The 17,076-nt window shown below is 33.2% G+C and overlaps 1 protein-coding gene across 1 annotated transcript in view; it reads right to left on the minus strand.

Moving 5' to 3' along the window:
* Positions 1–4,455: 4,455 nt before the first annotated feature.
* Positions 4,456–17,076, minus strand: part of LOC125071308 — a 93,092-nt gene continuing 80,471 nt past the window's right edge. The window contains exons 4-8 of the mRNA XM_047681501.1: positions 9,343–9,518; positions 8,196–8,302; positions 6,754–6,941; positions 5,337–5,449; positions 4,456–4,721 (exon numbers count right to left, since the gene is read on the minus strand). Of these exons, the coding sequence (XP_047537457.1) occupies positions 4,497–4,721; positions 5,337–5,449; positions 6,754–6,941; positions 8,196–8,302; positions 9,343–9,518 (809 nt within the window). The 3' untranslated portion in view covers positions 4,456–4,496. The remainder of the gene's footprint in view (positions 4,722–5,336; positions 5,450–6,753; positions 6,942–8,195; positions 8,303–9,342; positions 9,519–17,076) is intronic.

Consider the following 17,076-nt stretch of genomic DNA (forward strand, 5'->3'; position numbering starts at 1 on the left):
ACATATTATGAATGCTGTGTCGACCCCCCGAGCTAACGGGCAGGTTGAGAGATACAACCGCACTATAACAGAATCATTAGCAGTTGAAAATAACAATTGTCCTGAAAATCGTTGGGATGATCATGTAACTAAAATTCAGTGGTCTTTAAATAATACATTCAACACAGGAATTGGACGTACACCGGCTGAAGTACTGTTTGGTTTTAAAATGGTTAGCATGTCAGATAGTCGTATTAACGGTACAATCAATGATGATCTAGAGCGCGTAGTAGGAAGCAGAGATTCTATCCGCAACGAAGTAATAAATCATATATCTAAAAACCAAAAATATCAAAAAGAACAATTTGATAAACACAGAAAGCCACCACGTACATATCAAATTGGCGATCTCGTTCGTATTTCACGTAATCAACCTTCGACGGGTCAAAGTAAAAAGCTCCTATCTAAATTTCAGGGCCCATATAAAATAACAAAAATATTTGACAACGATAGGTATGAAATCGAAGATACACCGATAACAAAAAAAAAAGTAAAGGTAGCTATAAAGCGGTTGCTGCTGTTGATAAAATTCAGCCATGGGTAATGTTCGATCGTCTTTCAGAGGATAGCGATAGCAATGAAAATGATAAGTCAAACGAGTCTAATAGTTCAAGTGACTCTAAATCTGATTGTGATGTTGAATCTAGTTAATAATGAATAACGAATAAATATGTATAAATGTTTATGTAAAAATATAATTAAGGAATTGTATGAAAATTAATGTAAGTTAAGGTTAAGAACTGAATTATATATAAATAATAATTAACTTGTTTATGGTTATGAATTATAAAAAAAGCGAATGTGTAATTTATAATTGATTAAGGATTTAAGATTATATTGAGTCATGTTTATTTAATCAGTAAGTAGATTCGGTGGGCAGATTGCCCTAGTAGTAGGGCAGATTGCCCTAGTAGCCGGGCAGATTGCCCTAGTAGGCGGGCAGATTGCCCTAGTAGCCGGGCAGATTGCCCTAGTAGCCGGGCAGATTGCCCTAGTAGCCGGGCAGATTGCCCTAGTAGCCGGGCAGATTGCCCTAGTAGCCGGGCAGATTGCCCTAGTAGCCGGGCAGATTGCCCTAGAAGCCGGGCAGATTGCCCTAGTAGCCGGGCAGATTGCCCTAGTAGCCGGGCAGATTGCCCTAGAAGCCGGGCAGATTGCCCTAGTAGCCGGGCAGATTGCCCTAGTAGCCGGGCAGATTGCCCTAGTAGCCGGGCAGATTGCCCTAGAAGCCGGGCAGATTGCCCTAGTAGCCGGGCAGATTGCCCTAGTAGCCGGGCAGATTGCCCTAGTAGCCGGGCAGATTGCCCTAGTAGCCGGGCAGATTGCCCTAGTAGCCGGGCAGATTGCCCTAGTAGCCGGGCAGATTGCCCTATATGTATAATAGTTGTAGTAATTATATATTAATAATTTTAGTTATGTATGTTATGTCTTGCTGTTATTTTTTTTTTTTTCTTTTTTTTCTTTTCTTTCTTTTTTGGAAACACGAGGTCGTGTTTCGGTGCAGGACGGCCGAACTGTAAGAAATTTATATGTACCCACAAATTTTTACTAAAATATTGTTATGTTAAGTGTATAAAAAGAGCGGTCAAATCATTGTTAGGCAGTCGGTCGTTATGCTGCTTGTCGTAAGGTTCGATCCGTGATAACCGTATATGTAAAAACGCGAATATAAAGTTGTTAAAAATTGTAGTTGTGAAGCGTAAGAGTGGAAACTATGTCCAATTTGTGAATTGTGTAAAACTACGTATTGTGTAATATTGTGTATTGTGGAAGTTTATTGTATTCAGTGAGTGATAATTTATGGAGAATGATTAAAAAGTGTTAAAGTGCAGTTGGTGTTTTTATTATAACCGCTACCCTTCTGAGATTATTTATCACTATATCCGCCAAATTTCAAGTTTATAGGTGTTATAGTTCCTGAGATTTGGTAATTAATCGGTGAGTGGTATTTATATATATAGATAAAGCCACGAAGTCTAGTTTATGTATTTTTATAATGAATAAAAAACAGCATTGATAAACATCGCAAGTAATTTATCACGTCATATTTTCGGGGAAATATTCGCGCGTTCGCGTAATGGTGCCATTAGTACCCTAGAGCATAACGGATACAATATCGGAGCGAAGACTTAACGACTCCTATTATGATGACCTTTAACATAAAAGTAACAACTTTAGTCTGACGTTCAATTTATGGTATTAAACGCATATACGTTTCGAGCACTTGAGCACTTTAGTGTGTATCGTTCTATTATATTATAGTTATTTAAGTTATTTAAGAAGGTCGAGCCAGGGCCAGCATATGGCTTTTTGGGCTTCAGCCCCGGGCCCTGGATTCAAGGGGGCTCCAGCTAAGTCAAGTCAAAGTCAAAAATAGACGATAGTGCGAAAGAATACATAAATTTATTAAATTAAACAGACCGTATGGTTTACAGTTCTGCGGGTCCTGCAAATCAAGTCTACGTTCACATATGTCGTAGGTGGGCCCCTAAGTAGTGTTAGCCTAAGCCCCCATAAACTTACGGTCCGACCCTGGGTCGAGGCTTAAAATTCGGGCAGGCATTGGCGACACATGATAAATAAGTTGTACATGTACTAATGCGAGTATGTTTACAATTAAATTTGTGCTCGGCGTCGAAAAAAATCATCGTGAGAAAATCTGCTTCAGTCGGATTAAATGTTGCCACATTAATATCTGCCAACGACAGCGATAACGATGCAGCGTGTCGGAATAAGCTCAAATGCTTCTCTTTTTCTAGACATAATTCACGGGTTAAACAGCCTTTACTTTTATTGTTTCAATATAAATTAACATTCGAACTGAAAACAGTTGGTAAAAACCAATTACCACTGTTTTGCGAAACTTCCTCTTCAGAATTACATGGCTCAAAATACGAAAGTACAACAATTTGTCTGCCATACGGTTTTTTAGAATGATTGATGTGGGGTGAATTTTTCAAAGACTCACTGAGGCGTGACTCTTGTTTAGGTGGCGTTACTCAATCTTTGCCATCCCATCAATCATGGTTCATTTAAAAGAAACATTCGAGTTTGGGGTAAAATTATATGTGTATGTCATAAAAAAAAGTTAAATAGGATATTCATCATGTGAGTTTATCCAGTTTAATAAGACTGAATTAATAAATAAGTCTTATTATTAATTTATTTTTTCATTTATCAAAGAGTACTTTTTAGAAAAAAACGCCTGGATTTAGGCTCGGGTTCCATCACAGGATACTAATTATTGTAAAAAAACAGCATTGTAACTCTGTTTATTTGAAAAGAGCAACTATGCGAGTTTCTTGCCGTTTCTTCTCGCTGGAGGCTGCTTTCTGAAACGGTGGAAGTATTTTAATATTGACGATTCAAAAATGCTTCGTTGTGAAGTTTACTTGTATAAGCTCTCAAAATGTGGCCAATTTTTTGATTTTACGAAATAGACAATACAATTCTTAAGTATGTGTGTTTCATATATGTTTAGATTATCTCTATCTCTATGATTCGTTTGATTATTATAAAATCAATAAAAGGTACAACAATGTATGTATCTCATGATTAATTTATAATAAAATATACCTCTTTAAAAACCTTTATAAATAAAACGAACACAATAAAGGCTTAATTTATTTACGTGGATCCAAGTGAACTTCTTATTCTAATAGTTACAATAAATTACGTCTAAGGTACAAAATAAGGCTGTATCGTGAAATGTGAAGACGCTTAGTTTAAGGCAGTTCTTGTTTACCGTGTCGTGTAACCGAGGGCTTATAATGTAACTTATAAATTATAAGTTACAATAAAATACCTCTATTTTTACACTAATTATTATATACACCAATAATTATACTATGAAGCTCCTAAATACCTAATGTCAAATTGGTCAAATTGCACAAGTTAAGGGTAAAGCGATTATTTTTATATGCAAGCGATTTGTTTTTCATTAATCTATATCTTACGTTAGTTCAACTAGTTTCATTTAGTGCATAAAACACTTTTTAATAGTATGTAAGTCCTACTAACTCGTGTCCTATTATAGCTAGTATTAAGTTAATTTATATTGAATAATTAAAAAAATAAAATTCATAAAGTAATACATTAATCATATTATGTACAATCAAATAAAAAAAAAACACAAATTTTCACAAAGCAAATTTAAATAAAGAACTGCATATTTTCTTTTCTAATTTCATTCTTTCTTTTCTAATCAAAAATGTGGCAACACCGATAAAAAAGAAAATTAACTAAATAAATATTCGATGATTAACAGGTAATATCAGTTTATTTTTGCTTATTATGTCAGTTGCCAAATTAACTATTTTTTATATCAGTTGTGCATTCAAGTATTTTTCACATTAAATAAATTGTCCTAAGTGTATTTAATTTAATCTTACTAATAGTATTTTATAATTAGTCTTATAATTTATATATTAATTTTAATTATTATCTGTAAAAATTGACTATACAATGACCGAGTGTCTATTAGTCTTCTTGTCAGGAGCATAAGGTTCTAATTTCGCTGGCTCGGTGTTTAAAGCGCTGTAGTCTACAGGGAATGGGGGCTGTGGCAGGGAATCCTTCGGTGGAACGAGCACCCACTGCCCTGGACCGTTCGGATTCTTCCCCATCAACCAGTTAGTGAAGCAGTGAACGTAGGTACCATAATCGAGGATCAGGTAGCTATTCTGGAAGGACAGTTAAGAATAATTAGAGAATGTAGAAAAAATGGTTTATACACCTCCTGATGGGAAGTGGTCATCACCGCGCAACCATTATTACTAACAGATATTAATTGTCCCGAACAACCTATGAGCAATCTTAAGATTTCAAATCTTATGTCCCTTGTACCTATAATTTTACTAGCTCACTATATCTTCAAAACAGAACGCAACAATACCCTACTAAGTATTGCTGATTGGCGGTAGAATACAGATAAGTGGGTGGTATCTACTCACAGGGGCTGACAAAAAACTCTTCCATCAAATAAAGGTAGATAGAGGGTCGAGATAGCCTCGTGGATTGTACTTAAGTTATGTTCAATTCCAAAACCACAACGTGTTTATGGTACAATCCATGTCAATGTTTATAAATAATCTAATAGTCGATGGGAGACGATGGTAGAAGTTGTTATATATTTTATAGTTTTGCTGTGCTTATCTCCTGTGCTTTGGATATCACCTAAATCTATTAATCCTTGCATATGTATTGAAACAGCACCTGTATTAGTACATATAATTGTACACATAAATATTTCCAGGATAGTTTAACAAAAATACAAAATAGATATAAAGTATATTTACACTGGTCATTCTGTCGTAAGCGGTATCAATAATTTCTTCAACCCTGTTAGCTGGCAGTCCGATCACGGAGCGATAAAACGCGGCGAGCGCCGGCTTTGTTATTTCTCCTGCACCTAGTAAGCAAAACGATAATTTAATTTTAACAGTCATTAGTGTTAAGAGTATTATATAAATTTAGCAAAAAAAATGTAAAATTGTCTATGCCTAAATCTCATTATCTTTGATTAGTATTTATAATATTTGAAGGTACGAAGGTACAGTTGCCTATGAAAAGGATCTCTGTCGGAGAACGCTCTAGTAATAATTAATAATATATACGGTTAAATAAAACAAGAAATGAATAGTGAAATTAATAAGAAACATGTCATATACTTTAATAACATCCGCTTTCAAAAAATTGTCTTCCTTACGTATCAATATAATTTCAGATTTTTGAGAATCTAAAGGAATGATTAATTATGTACACAAATATATAAGATATAATAAGATCAGAAAAGGTACTAGGACTAAAATGAAATTAAATTAAAGGAATAATTGATTACGCGCTGTATCCATTTTAATACGTTAAAATTACAAATTAGTATAATATATATACTTATGTTTTAAGTATATTAGGACTTTTTAAATTAGGTTATCAATAGAGCTATTTTAAAACTTTACATTTTATTTTCTATTTACAAGGATAGTTCAATCTTTAAATACTTGAAATTTTCTAGGATAAAACGATTTAAAGAAAGTTAACTACGAGAGTTTCAGAAGTTCCAGTGAATAGTTCCCTCAACAGTTTAAATCTTTTAGAACATAGATAAATAATCTATTAGAGCAAAATTAAAAGCGTTCGTTGTTAATTTTAATTCCCTTACAAATAAGTTTTTTTTTAAATGAAATGTATCAAATTTATGACCTCATTATATAAATGGTCTGCCTCTAATCCTATGTACGAGTATAGCTAATTAGTCAACCATTGAATCAGCTGTATAAATTATACATTGCCAGTTTTACAAACATTTTTTTTCTTTCGCAGCGAGAAAAGTAGGGTACATACTCGTTCGTGTTCAGATGGAATTAGCTTGTTCTATTTATTTCGTTGGAGCCGTCAATTAAAAGGTCTTACTGTTGTATAATGAAATCCGTATATCAAACAAGTTACCAAAGACTTTTCCTTATAATTAGTATTGGGATTTTCTGATGTAGCCGGAATGAGGTTCATAATACATTTTGTGTTCTGATTTTATATTAATTGGATTTGGCCTAAGTTTGTATTGTTTCTACGGTATATTACTATATATGTATTTATTTTAAATCACGTGATATTATGTTAGAAATTAAAGTACTTATTCTATGTACCGTAAATATTTAACCATTTGCTGGTCGACTATACATATATATCTACTTATTTTTATATTGAAATACTCACTTTCTCGATCTACAACGTGAAAAAATATCTTGCAGAGGTATTGTAGGTAAAGCGGCAGATCGACGAAACGACGCATTTCACTGAGATGTAAAGCCCACCGCGCCAACCAACCTTCGAGCGTCGTTCTGCCTGGCATGCCGCCGGCTTCGGGTCCGCAAACTCGTCTGTAGTATGGTAATTCTGCCCACCTGTTAATTAATAAATATACAATATAATTCTCTGTCTTGTCTGTTTTTTTATTTTCTTTATATTTACGTGTTTTGTTGTATAAATATTATTATTTGTTAGTAGCAACAATATACGGCGTAAAATAAAACCATTCGAAATAAATATATACAGTATATGTATAAGAAAATATTATATTTATATATTTAACACATAAAAGTTAATGAGAAATTAAACTAGTAATACAAAAATGTGTCAATTTGAACAAGTCTTAAATAAGAAGTACTATTCTATAATTTTTACAGAATAGCTCTACAGTTGGCAAGGATACCATTGTCGCACTGCATTGCATTGAGAATAAAAGGCAAAAAAATAGTCAGAATTTGGAATTGTACGATTAACGCGTTTTTATTAAGATTTATTTTTGAAATAATATTAATGAAAAAAGCTTTTATTAAAAGTATATTGTAATTTTAATTAATTAAAAGCCTGTAAATTTCCCACTGCTGGGCTAAGGCCTCCTCGCCCTTCGAGGAGAAGGTATGGAGCATATTCCACCACGCTGCTCCAAAGCGGGTTGGTGGAATATGCATTTGGCAGAATTTCGTTGAAATTAGACACATGCAGGTTTTCACGATGTTTTCCTTCACCGCCGAGCACGAGATGAATTATAAACACGAATTAAGCACATGAAAATTCAGTAGTGCTTGCCTGGGCTTGAACCCGAAATCATCGGTTAAGATGCACGTGTTCTAACCACTGGGCCATCTCGGCCTTGGAGTAATAGTGAAAAAAGATTTTATTAAAAATATATAACCACGCCTTATTGCCTCCACCAGTGGACGCTGGCTCATTTTTTGGCCAGAGGATCGCAATTGCGATTCAACAGGGAAATGCTGCTAGCATACTTGCCACCATTTCACGCGGCATTACCGCGTGGATTTCATAAAGTACTATATTTAATTTATGTTTGTATATAATTAAGGTCTTATTATTTAAATAATTTCCTACATTTGATTTTTTTATAAAGTTGGTCTCTTCCAGATACAGTATACATATATTCAAATACAAAATAAAACGATGAGTATTTAATACCGTCACAAGTAAATATCATTTAATTTAGACTTATTCATGTGTCTTTGAAGTACCTCATCTTAATAATTGTCGCATTAGTATAATATTTCAATTTCTGAAAACGAACTCTAATGCCGATAAATTGCGGTAATTCGTTATGGCGCTCCATTTGGTTACCTTTGTGAATAGATCAGTCAACTTACTTGGGGGGCAACGGATTGAGGAAATTCTCGATGAATTCTCTCTTTACTTCCAAGAGTATGTGAAATTCGGACGAGTTTGTCGACCAGTCGGCGAAGTGGGCAAGCTTCTGTAAATACCTCGCCAAATTAATTTAATTGATCCAATTTCTTACTGCAAGTAGTTACAAAACGCTTAGGACTGTTTTAATTCCGTTACTCAGTAATATTTCATATTTTAATTACATTATTCAATTATGAAGTTGCTTTTCACTATTTTACTAATTATTACTAGGTACGTGATAAAATATTTAGTTTTTAACATAACCTTAAAGTATTACCTTGGCAAAATAGATATATTTTCTAACCATTACATGTTCATAGACAGTATATATTTTTCCCTTTTGGGCGTGTATTTACGCTCTATCTATTTATAATATTTATTATTCATAGAAATAATTTATATGTAAATAATTGTATAGGTAAAAAAACATGACATAACCTCGCACAATTCTTTGTGCAAACCAACAAAACGGTAATCGGATGGTTTCCACGGTTTTAACTAATATCTCGGAATCCGATTAGAGCCGTTTCAGAACGAAAGGCTTACTCTTTAAAAATTCAATTTATAAAATGCAAATTCATGACAATTTTTACGGCTTACTTTGAACATTGGATAATTGAAAAAAATAGGGTGTCAAGTTCTTTATGAAAGATCAAATTTACATTGGCAAAGAAATTTGCTTTGTACATTGTGAGACAGAAAATTGTGGGTTAAAATAAGTTTTATTTTAAATATACCTCCTACATATGTTATTAATTAATGATTTTTAAAGTCAATGCTAGACGTCGCAGTTTCGATTCCATTAACTTTTTTTTTTATTTCACCTGGTTTTTGTTAGTAGGTACTTAAATCCATGATTAGATATTTTAGTTTGATATGAATATATATTTTTTTATTAGTGGTTAATATATGCCATAGCTTAATTTTAAAAGGCGAGTTAAGAACGGGATAATTTAATAGTGATAGCGATTTGAATTTTAAATTTTTGCTTATGTTTTACCAGTTCTAGTTGCGTGTTCAATCTGCATGGCCAGATTGGCTGTATATAAATAAAAAAATAACCTAACTGTTATGAAAGTTATCATGAACTACTCAACTATTGCTTACCTCAAAAAAGTTATCGAAATCCTGATCACATATGACGTCATCGCGGTCGTGGTCTAGGAGCTCGGTGAAAAAAAGAGTCATTTTGTCAGTTTGCACAGAACTTAGTTGAGCCAAAGGTTGTTCTTCTTCTAGGTCTAAGCATTCCAGATCTTCACTGCATCGGTTTACCCAGGTCGCTAGTAAACCAATAAATCACAGATATAAAATTTCTTATTCGATCCATAAATATTTTAATTAAAATGTAAATGAGAACAGAATATAGAAGTTTTAGTTGTAAATATTATATATCCTGGAACCTAATTTATTAGACGTTTTGGTACCAATGATTTGAAACATTTAAATTTACAATGACTTAACATTTCCAAGGGTTTCAGGATTTCACACAAAACTCTTCAAAAAAATCTGCGATTCCACTCTGAGTATCTAAAGAATTTACGCTTAATGTTCTAAAATGATGTGAATTTAGAACACAAACAGTTGCTCCCTTTCAACCATTTCAAAGAGTAGGGTCGCAGAAATTGCTTCTATATCGTTCCCGTGAAGGTTGCTTTCCTTAATAAAGATGGGATGACGGCTTACGAAAATGAAATAGCACATTTCCGCAAATGGAATGGTTCACACGTACCTATGTACAAAAGTTTTTAATTTTTATTATTAAAAAATGTTGCCAAATATAAATTTGATTCAGAATCATGAATTCGTGTACAGAAGATATTGTCCTATAATTATCGTTGGAATGTAAGAGCTCTACTTAGGTTGTGGCAGTAGATACAGCACCGCACTGCGCAAACCATTGTGTGAAAGTTAAATTGGACATGTGTTTATTTGTAAACATAGTATGTGTGGGACAAGAGGAAAAATGAAGTCAATAACATTACAGTTTTATTAACCCATATTTATTATGAAATATACTTTGTCAGTGTTTTCATATTTATTTCCTGGAGGTAATCATTTTCCCAGTTCATTTTAGATTTGTGCGACATAAGTTGTTATATATTTATGAATAAATCTGCGAAAAATGTTGGTTTTAGCGATAACAAATAGTAATGAAAGCGTTATCTTTTCACATGCCTGTATTGCCAGTATAAAAAAGACAATGTATAAAAAAAATCACTTATTCTCTGCTGGAAACACGGGAATATTACAAAATTCAAAAAATTAGATCGTAATTATGGACTGAGAAACAATTCAAAACTATTATTCTAACTGAAAAGGTAGTACAGAAAAACAAACCGTAGATTTAAATATTCTATGCGCTTGTCTATAATTATGCTATTATTGGTATTAGAAACAGTTATTGATTAATATATCCTTATTTATAATACAACACTATTTCACTTATCTATTTACATTTAGTTTACTGGCTTTTAAATTTCCGTTAACAACTTGGCGGACAGTTAAAATGTTATATCTTTTCTAATTCATAATAAAAACCATAGACTACCGAGATGTCTGCCAATGATATCGTGGCAATTGAATGTCGAAGTTAGTTATTTCAAGCTATACCTCAAAATCTTATTTGTTTCAATGAGCAATTTGCAAATTTTACAAGGAAAATTGTAATTATTGTTTATTATAATTTGGTTATAATTTATTGTCCTGTACACAGTAACATTATCTTATGCGACTGTACACGTATTATGTATGTCATTGGTAATTAGCGTCACACTCACAATATTTACGTAAATTATATTCCTAACGTTTGTGGTTAAGCTATGGGTGTATTTCATATATATTTGTTATAATTATTTAGACATTGCACATGTGTGTGCAATTAATAAAACTATTTAGGTACTAATTTTTCACAAATGATGATCAAAATTCTGATATATGATAATCACATATTCCCGATAGATATTAATAATTATGTTTAAAATACTTTTCTTTCTTTCTGAGTACCCATTATTAGGTCGTATATAGGATTAATATCGATAAACATACTACAGAAGTTTTTCTAAAACGTATAGGTAACATCATATTACTACTACTAGGGATAGGTGAGCTGGTTAATTTTCCACCTGCTTATTTAATTTGCGATTCAATTGGTAAACCCTGCTAACATTTCATCTACTTTTCCAAACGATCATTTGTACAGTAACTATTTTCAATATCGATTCGTATAATCTTATTTAAATTTTTAATGTAAATAATTCCTATGTAAATAATATAAAATTTAATACTCAATGAATGTAAATGTTTTATGTAGAAATATCACCTGTAGACCTTAACAGAAACAAAATCAATTGTTATTATAATACATAGTACAGTAGTTTTACGGAATATATGTCAAATCATATTGTTCGAGACAATTATTTTATATAGATAAGTACTTGAACAGGGTTTATACGTTACATATGAAGCTTGATGAAGAAAGAAAATACACGCTTATAACTAAATGATCAGTAGGTACTACAAGTTTTTTTAGTTGTCGCATGAATTTTCAGATAGCATTAACTTAGCAAAAACTAAATTGGATAGAACAAAGTTAGAAAAGACATGGTTTGATTTTAAAATATATTTTATTATTGATGAATCTGCACACATTATCTTTCCTTATTAAAAGTATACACTATAGGCACCTCGTCTTAAGCCCAACACGTGTCCAGGTGCAAGCAGTGTACGTGCAATCTCCACTACCCAGATGTAAGAGATTTTTAAGAGACCTTCTGGGAGCCTCTCCTTTTATCCAAGACTTGACCGTCATCAGCGAGGCGTATCCCAATTCTTACCGTCCGAGATTTTTGCACATCCTGCACCAGAGATTAAGACGGGCCTGGTTATAGTCACTTATTTAATATCAATAACGGTTACACGTTCCGGCACAATAAAGATAGATTTATCGCAGACACATGTATCTGGTACAATTTCACCAAATTTAACGTTATAGGGAATCAATACTTTAAGTTCATTATACGCTTTGTACCATACTGCTTCACGAATATTCAAAATCTTGGGTAATATCCTGATATCAACAAAATCATCTGTTTTTTCGTCTTGGCGAATGACCGTGTAAAGTACTCTGTTCTTTATCCTCACTTGGATATTCATATCGTCCATTTCGTTTATTGAATAATTAATCACGTAACCATATTTTTCATAAACTTCTGAGGTTGAAACAAAATTTTCCAAGCATATTACTTTTAACAGTTTTTCGGCAGAGTAGACTAAATCGACAATTCTATCAAAATATTCGTCTTGTGTTATGTACCTTAATCTTCTGATAGGTGAAGTTGATAATAATCGGCTACTTCTGTGGCTGTACGCAAAATGATATAGTTCGAAAATAATAACATAAAAAGCCAACAATTTCATAGTTACGATGGGTCTGTTTAAATCCTGGCACTAATTCACAACGTGTTTCCCGTTCCAAATCAACTTATTAAATGCTAAACATTCGTTTCAACACGGTTTTAAAAATGGAATTATTCATTAAATAATTATTATTGCTGCTTCTATATATACTTATCGTTATCGACATATATTTATATTATAGTTCAGGAGTTGATGGGACAAAAATCACAATAACACAGTTTGGATTACGAGCATATGGAATACCTGATGGTAAGGGATCATTACTGTCCATAGATATTCAGGTCTTCGTTACATCACTGATGTGTAGTGACATGGTATGACATGGTATGGTATTCAAATACTTAACACTCATGTACAGTGGTACATGAGTGTTAAGTATTTGAATTTATCGCGTTCAGAAAATTTGACGCGACAGCGTACTTTATTTTATAGTCTTACATATTATAAACTTTACGAGTGTATCGTCAGTGTTATCATCGTCAATTAAATTATTATTTATACAATATTCATAGATATTTGAAAACATTAGGTGATTTTGAACTATTCTTTTGTTTTGTAAACATTATAGTAAGATAATAATAAAATTAGTCTCTATTTTTTTTTAAATAATGACATGTAAGCGAGCTAAGAAACTCCTGTCATCTACTTTACTCGTCGATAAATATAAAGATATTGTTAGTTTATCTAAAACCAAACTGTATAGGCTTTAATGAAGATGATGGTGGTGATATTGATTTCCAATCGATTCAATCCATCGATTCGATCCAAGGTTCGATTTTTATTAAATCCACTCTCATTAAACATGAATAGGTATATAGGTATATGGATTTCAGGATTTCGTAGGTTTTTCATATTTATATATTTTTTTTGTTCTTTTTTTTTTTAAATATTTTCTAATAAAAGCTTTAATACCTCATAGTATGTTCTTTGTAAATTGTTAAAATTAAATAATACGTGTAGGTCTTATTACGATGTAATTTATGTGTATATTAATAAACATACAATACATACATACATATTTAATATGTATATTATATTTCATTTATATTTTAGTTATGTTTTTTTTTTATATTAAGGGTAGGCGGACCGGCAAATGGGGCACCTGATGTTAAGTGGTCACCACTCCCCTACGACGTTGTCGCTGTTAGAAATATTAATCATTCCTCACTTCGCCATTGCGCCACCAACCTTGGGAACTAAGATGAATACCAAGTATTGATGCTTGGCGCAAAATATCTGAGTCTGAGTGGATGGTTCTTACCCAGACGGGTTTGAACAAAGTTCTACCACCAAGTAAATCTAATTAGGAGGATTAATAGTTTTTCAGTCCTAATGTCTATCGGCGGTGATGACCACTGTCAGATGGCCCATTTGACTATCTGTCTAGCTATTTTAAATAAAAACATTTAGCGTATAACTTAAATAATGTTTAAAATTAATTTAAAATAATACTTGTTTTCTTAAATGTTGTCAGTAAATTTTTATTAAATATAAATTATTATATGACGACCTCCGTGGTCGAGTGGTATGTACACCGGTTTTCATGGGTACGCCAATCCGAGGTCCCGGGTTCGATTCCCGGTCGAGTCGATGTAGAAAAAGTTCATTAGTTTTCTATGTTGTCTTGGGTCTGAGTGTATTTGGTACCGTCGTTACTTCAGATTTTCCATAACACAAGTGCTTTAGCTACTTACATTGGGATCAGAGTAATGTATGTGATGTTGTCCAATATTTATTTATTATTTTCAATATTGGTTGTTGCAAAGTATCAGAGCTGTTCCAGAGTTACATACTAATACAGACAGTATTATTACGGATTATCGCTAACTCCATGCCTTTGTATGCCTTGTCGCGAACGTGCGTGAGCGTGCACGGCGTCATCGTTGACTGTAACACGAACTTTATGTATGAAGAAAGAAAATTTATTACGGGAACATAACAGTGATTAAAAGTAGTAATAATAAGAGGAGGAAAAATTGATTGTTCCTCGGGATATGATATGACGAATGTCAAATTTGACGTATAGGGCTGAGGTGCCCGTCGACTCTATCAGAAGATGCGTTCTCCTCACGTCCATTGATTAGATGTGACCGAGGGGATATCACCTTGAACTGTAAAAATTCGAAATGAAAATTAAATTAAAATAATATGGCTATTACACCGGATGACCATGACAATGTAGTTTTAACAGGGATCGGCGTGCGATATAATTGAGGAATAACAAGGGTACTTCAATTTTTTTTTATCTTTTAGGTCTTTCAAAAACCCTTACATAATTTGAATTTTAAACGGGTTCTACATAGCCTTAGCCATATTTGACTGTTATGGTTGCGCTACTGAAACTGTATGTACCATAGCGTGGAGTTATATAACCTATTTTGTTTCAAAATAAACGGGTATATCTACCGATTTTTGGCATTTTATTTTTTAAATATAAATATCAGATAAAATATATAGTAGGAACTGGGAACAATTAGTCAAAAATAAAATAAAATAAAGAAGTTTCTTCTCTACAACGCATCTTTCCTAGTAGACATGATGAAAATGATGATGTCGTCTTGACCGATTTTTCGACGTTCGAATTTGTCGACGCAGGACATATTATAGTGGACAAGTCTGTGCGCAAACACAGGTGCAGTCTCATAATCCGAAAGGTCGGCAAATCTGAGACGACCCTAACTAGTTTAGGGGTAAAACCACTTGGCTTGGCTTGACGTGCTTTCTGAAGCACGTACTGTACATACTTCCAAATATTTTGTTTTCTTGTGGACGAGAGAGACAATGGCGTTATAAGAAATATTAACCATTCCTCACACTGCCAATGCGTCACCAACCTTGGGAACTAAGATGTTATGTCCCTTGTGCCTGTAGTTACACTGGCTCACTTGCCCTTCAAACCGGAATACAACAATACTAGATATTGCCCTTTAGCGGTAGAATATCTGATGAGTGGGTGGTACCTACCCACACGACCAAAACTTTTGACGACCAGAAAAACCCAATTACTTTTTAACGTCCCTTCCTGGGGTTTGAACACACGACCTCGGGGTCTGAGCCTTATATCAAACCACTAGACGAACAAAGGAGACACCATTTTCATAATTAAGAGTAGACTTAATTCTGTCTCGAAAGCAAAAATAATTTGATGGCTAACAATGAAAACTAAGTTTGCGTGCTACGGACATTTATGTATGGAGACATGAACCAAATTAATTACATTAGCATAACATTGCAAAAACAAGTCCCATATAAAGTAATCCCGTTATAGTAATAACTGACTACCTCGTTGGTCTAGTGGCTAGTTTAAAGGCAGAACGCAAGGTCATAGGATCCAAACCCTTGTCGGGTCATTAAAAAATAGTTTCCTCTCGAGAATTCTCAGTAGCAACACAATTTCTGAAAATTACACTTTCATTTTGTACGATAGCACGTAAAGCCTTTGGTCCTGAGCCTGATCTCTTTCCAGTGGTATTGGATTTGCCATCCCGTTAGAAACTTTAATTGAATCTAGGTAATGTTGATATGAAGTCTACTTTTAGTGAATGATGAGAACGTCCGTCTAAACTAGGCCGAGCCAGTATTTTAGACGTCTCCTCCAACGACATACATACCAAACAATTTATTTTATAATACGTGTCAATGTTGTAATGTTTTACATTTCGTACAATTAATATAATTACTTAATACATACTTAAATCTGTCAACTTATTAGACAAATAGGTCTTGGGTACATCGATGTATACGTGGCAGAATGCCTCAATACCAATTAAACGCATAAAAACGAATTCGCGTTTGTCTGAGCTTGAAGACGAAATTTTCTGTAATGATTCATACGCTTCAACCATTAGGCCATCACGGCTCCTCATAATTTATTATATTCAAATAATATTACAACGGAAAACTCAGATAAATCTTGAAAGGTAATTTCCTACAAATAAATAATAGAGCTTGGAAGATCACTTATCACGCATAACGCTTTGCATCCTCTTTTATAATATAGAGAGATATACTGTGTTATATATCTGTATTAAAAGTCGATAATCTAGTTTTTTTTAACTAGTCTTTTTATTTTTGGGATCGGTATCTATTGTTATTCTTTCTATAGTCTAAGGTTGAAAAGAATTAGCAAATTTTTAAGCGTCAATAGCACAATGGTTTAAGGGCCGACTAGCGATGCAAAAGTCGCAGGATCGACTCGACTCCTTGGGCTATTGTCATCCCCACTCCTAACACAAGTTTTAAGCTTAAATGGAGAGGTAAATAGGAATATTAGTAATTCCTGATACCGGGACTTTACTACAACTATTTAAAAAATGCTAAATTGGTTTTGTTTACCGATTAGTTAGGATATATTTGTTAACATATTTTAGTATGTAGTAGTACGGCCAGACATGGCCGAATTTAGACTTCGGTGTTTCTAAA

This window comes from Vanessa atalanta, chromosome 19 (assembly GCF_905147765.1).
Source record: "Vanessa atalanta chromosome 19, ilVanAtal1.2, whole genome shotgun sequence".
NCBI classification, from domain to species: domain Eukaryota; kingdom Metazoa; phylum Arthropoda; class Insecta; order Lepidoptera; family Nymphalidae; genus Vanessa; species Vanessa atalanta.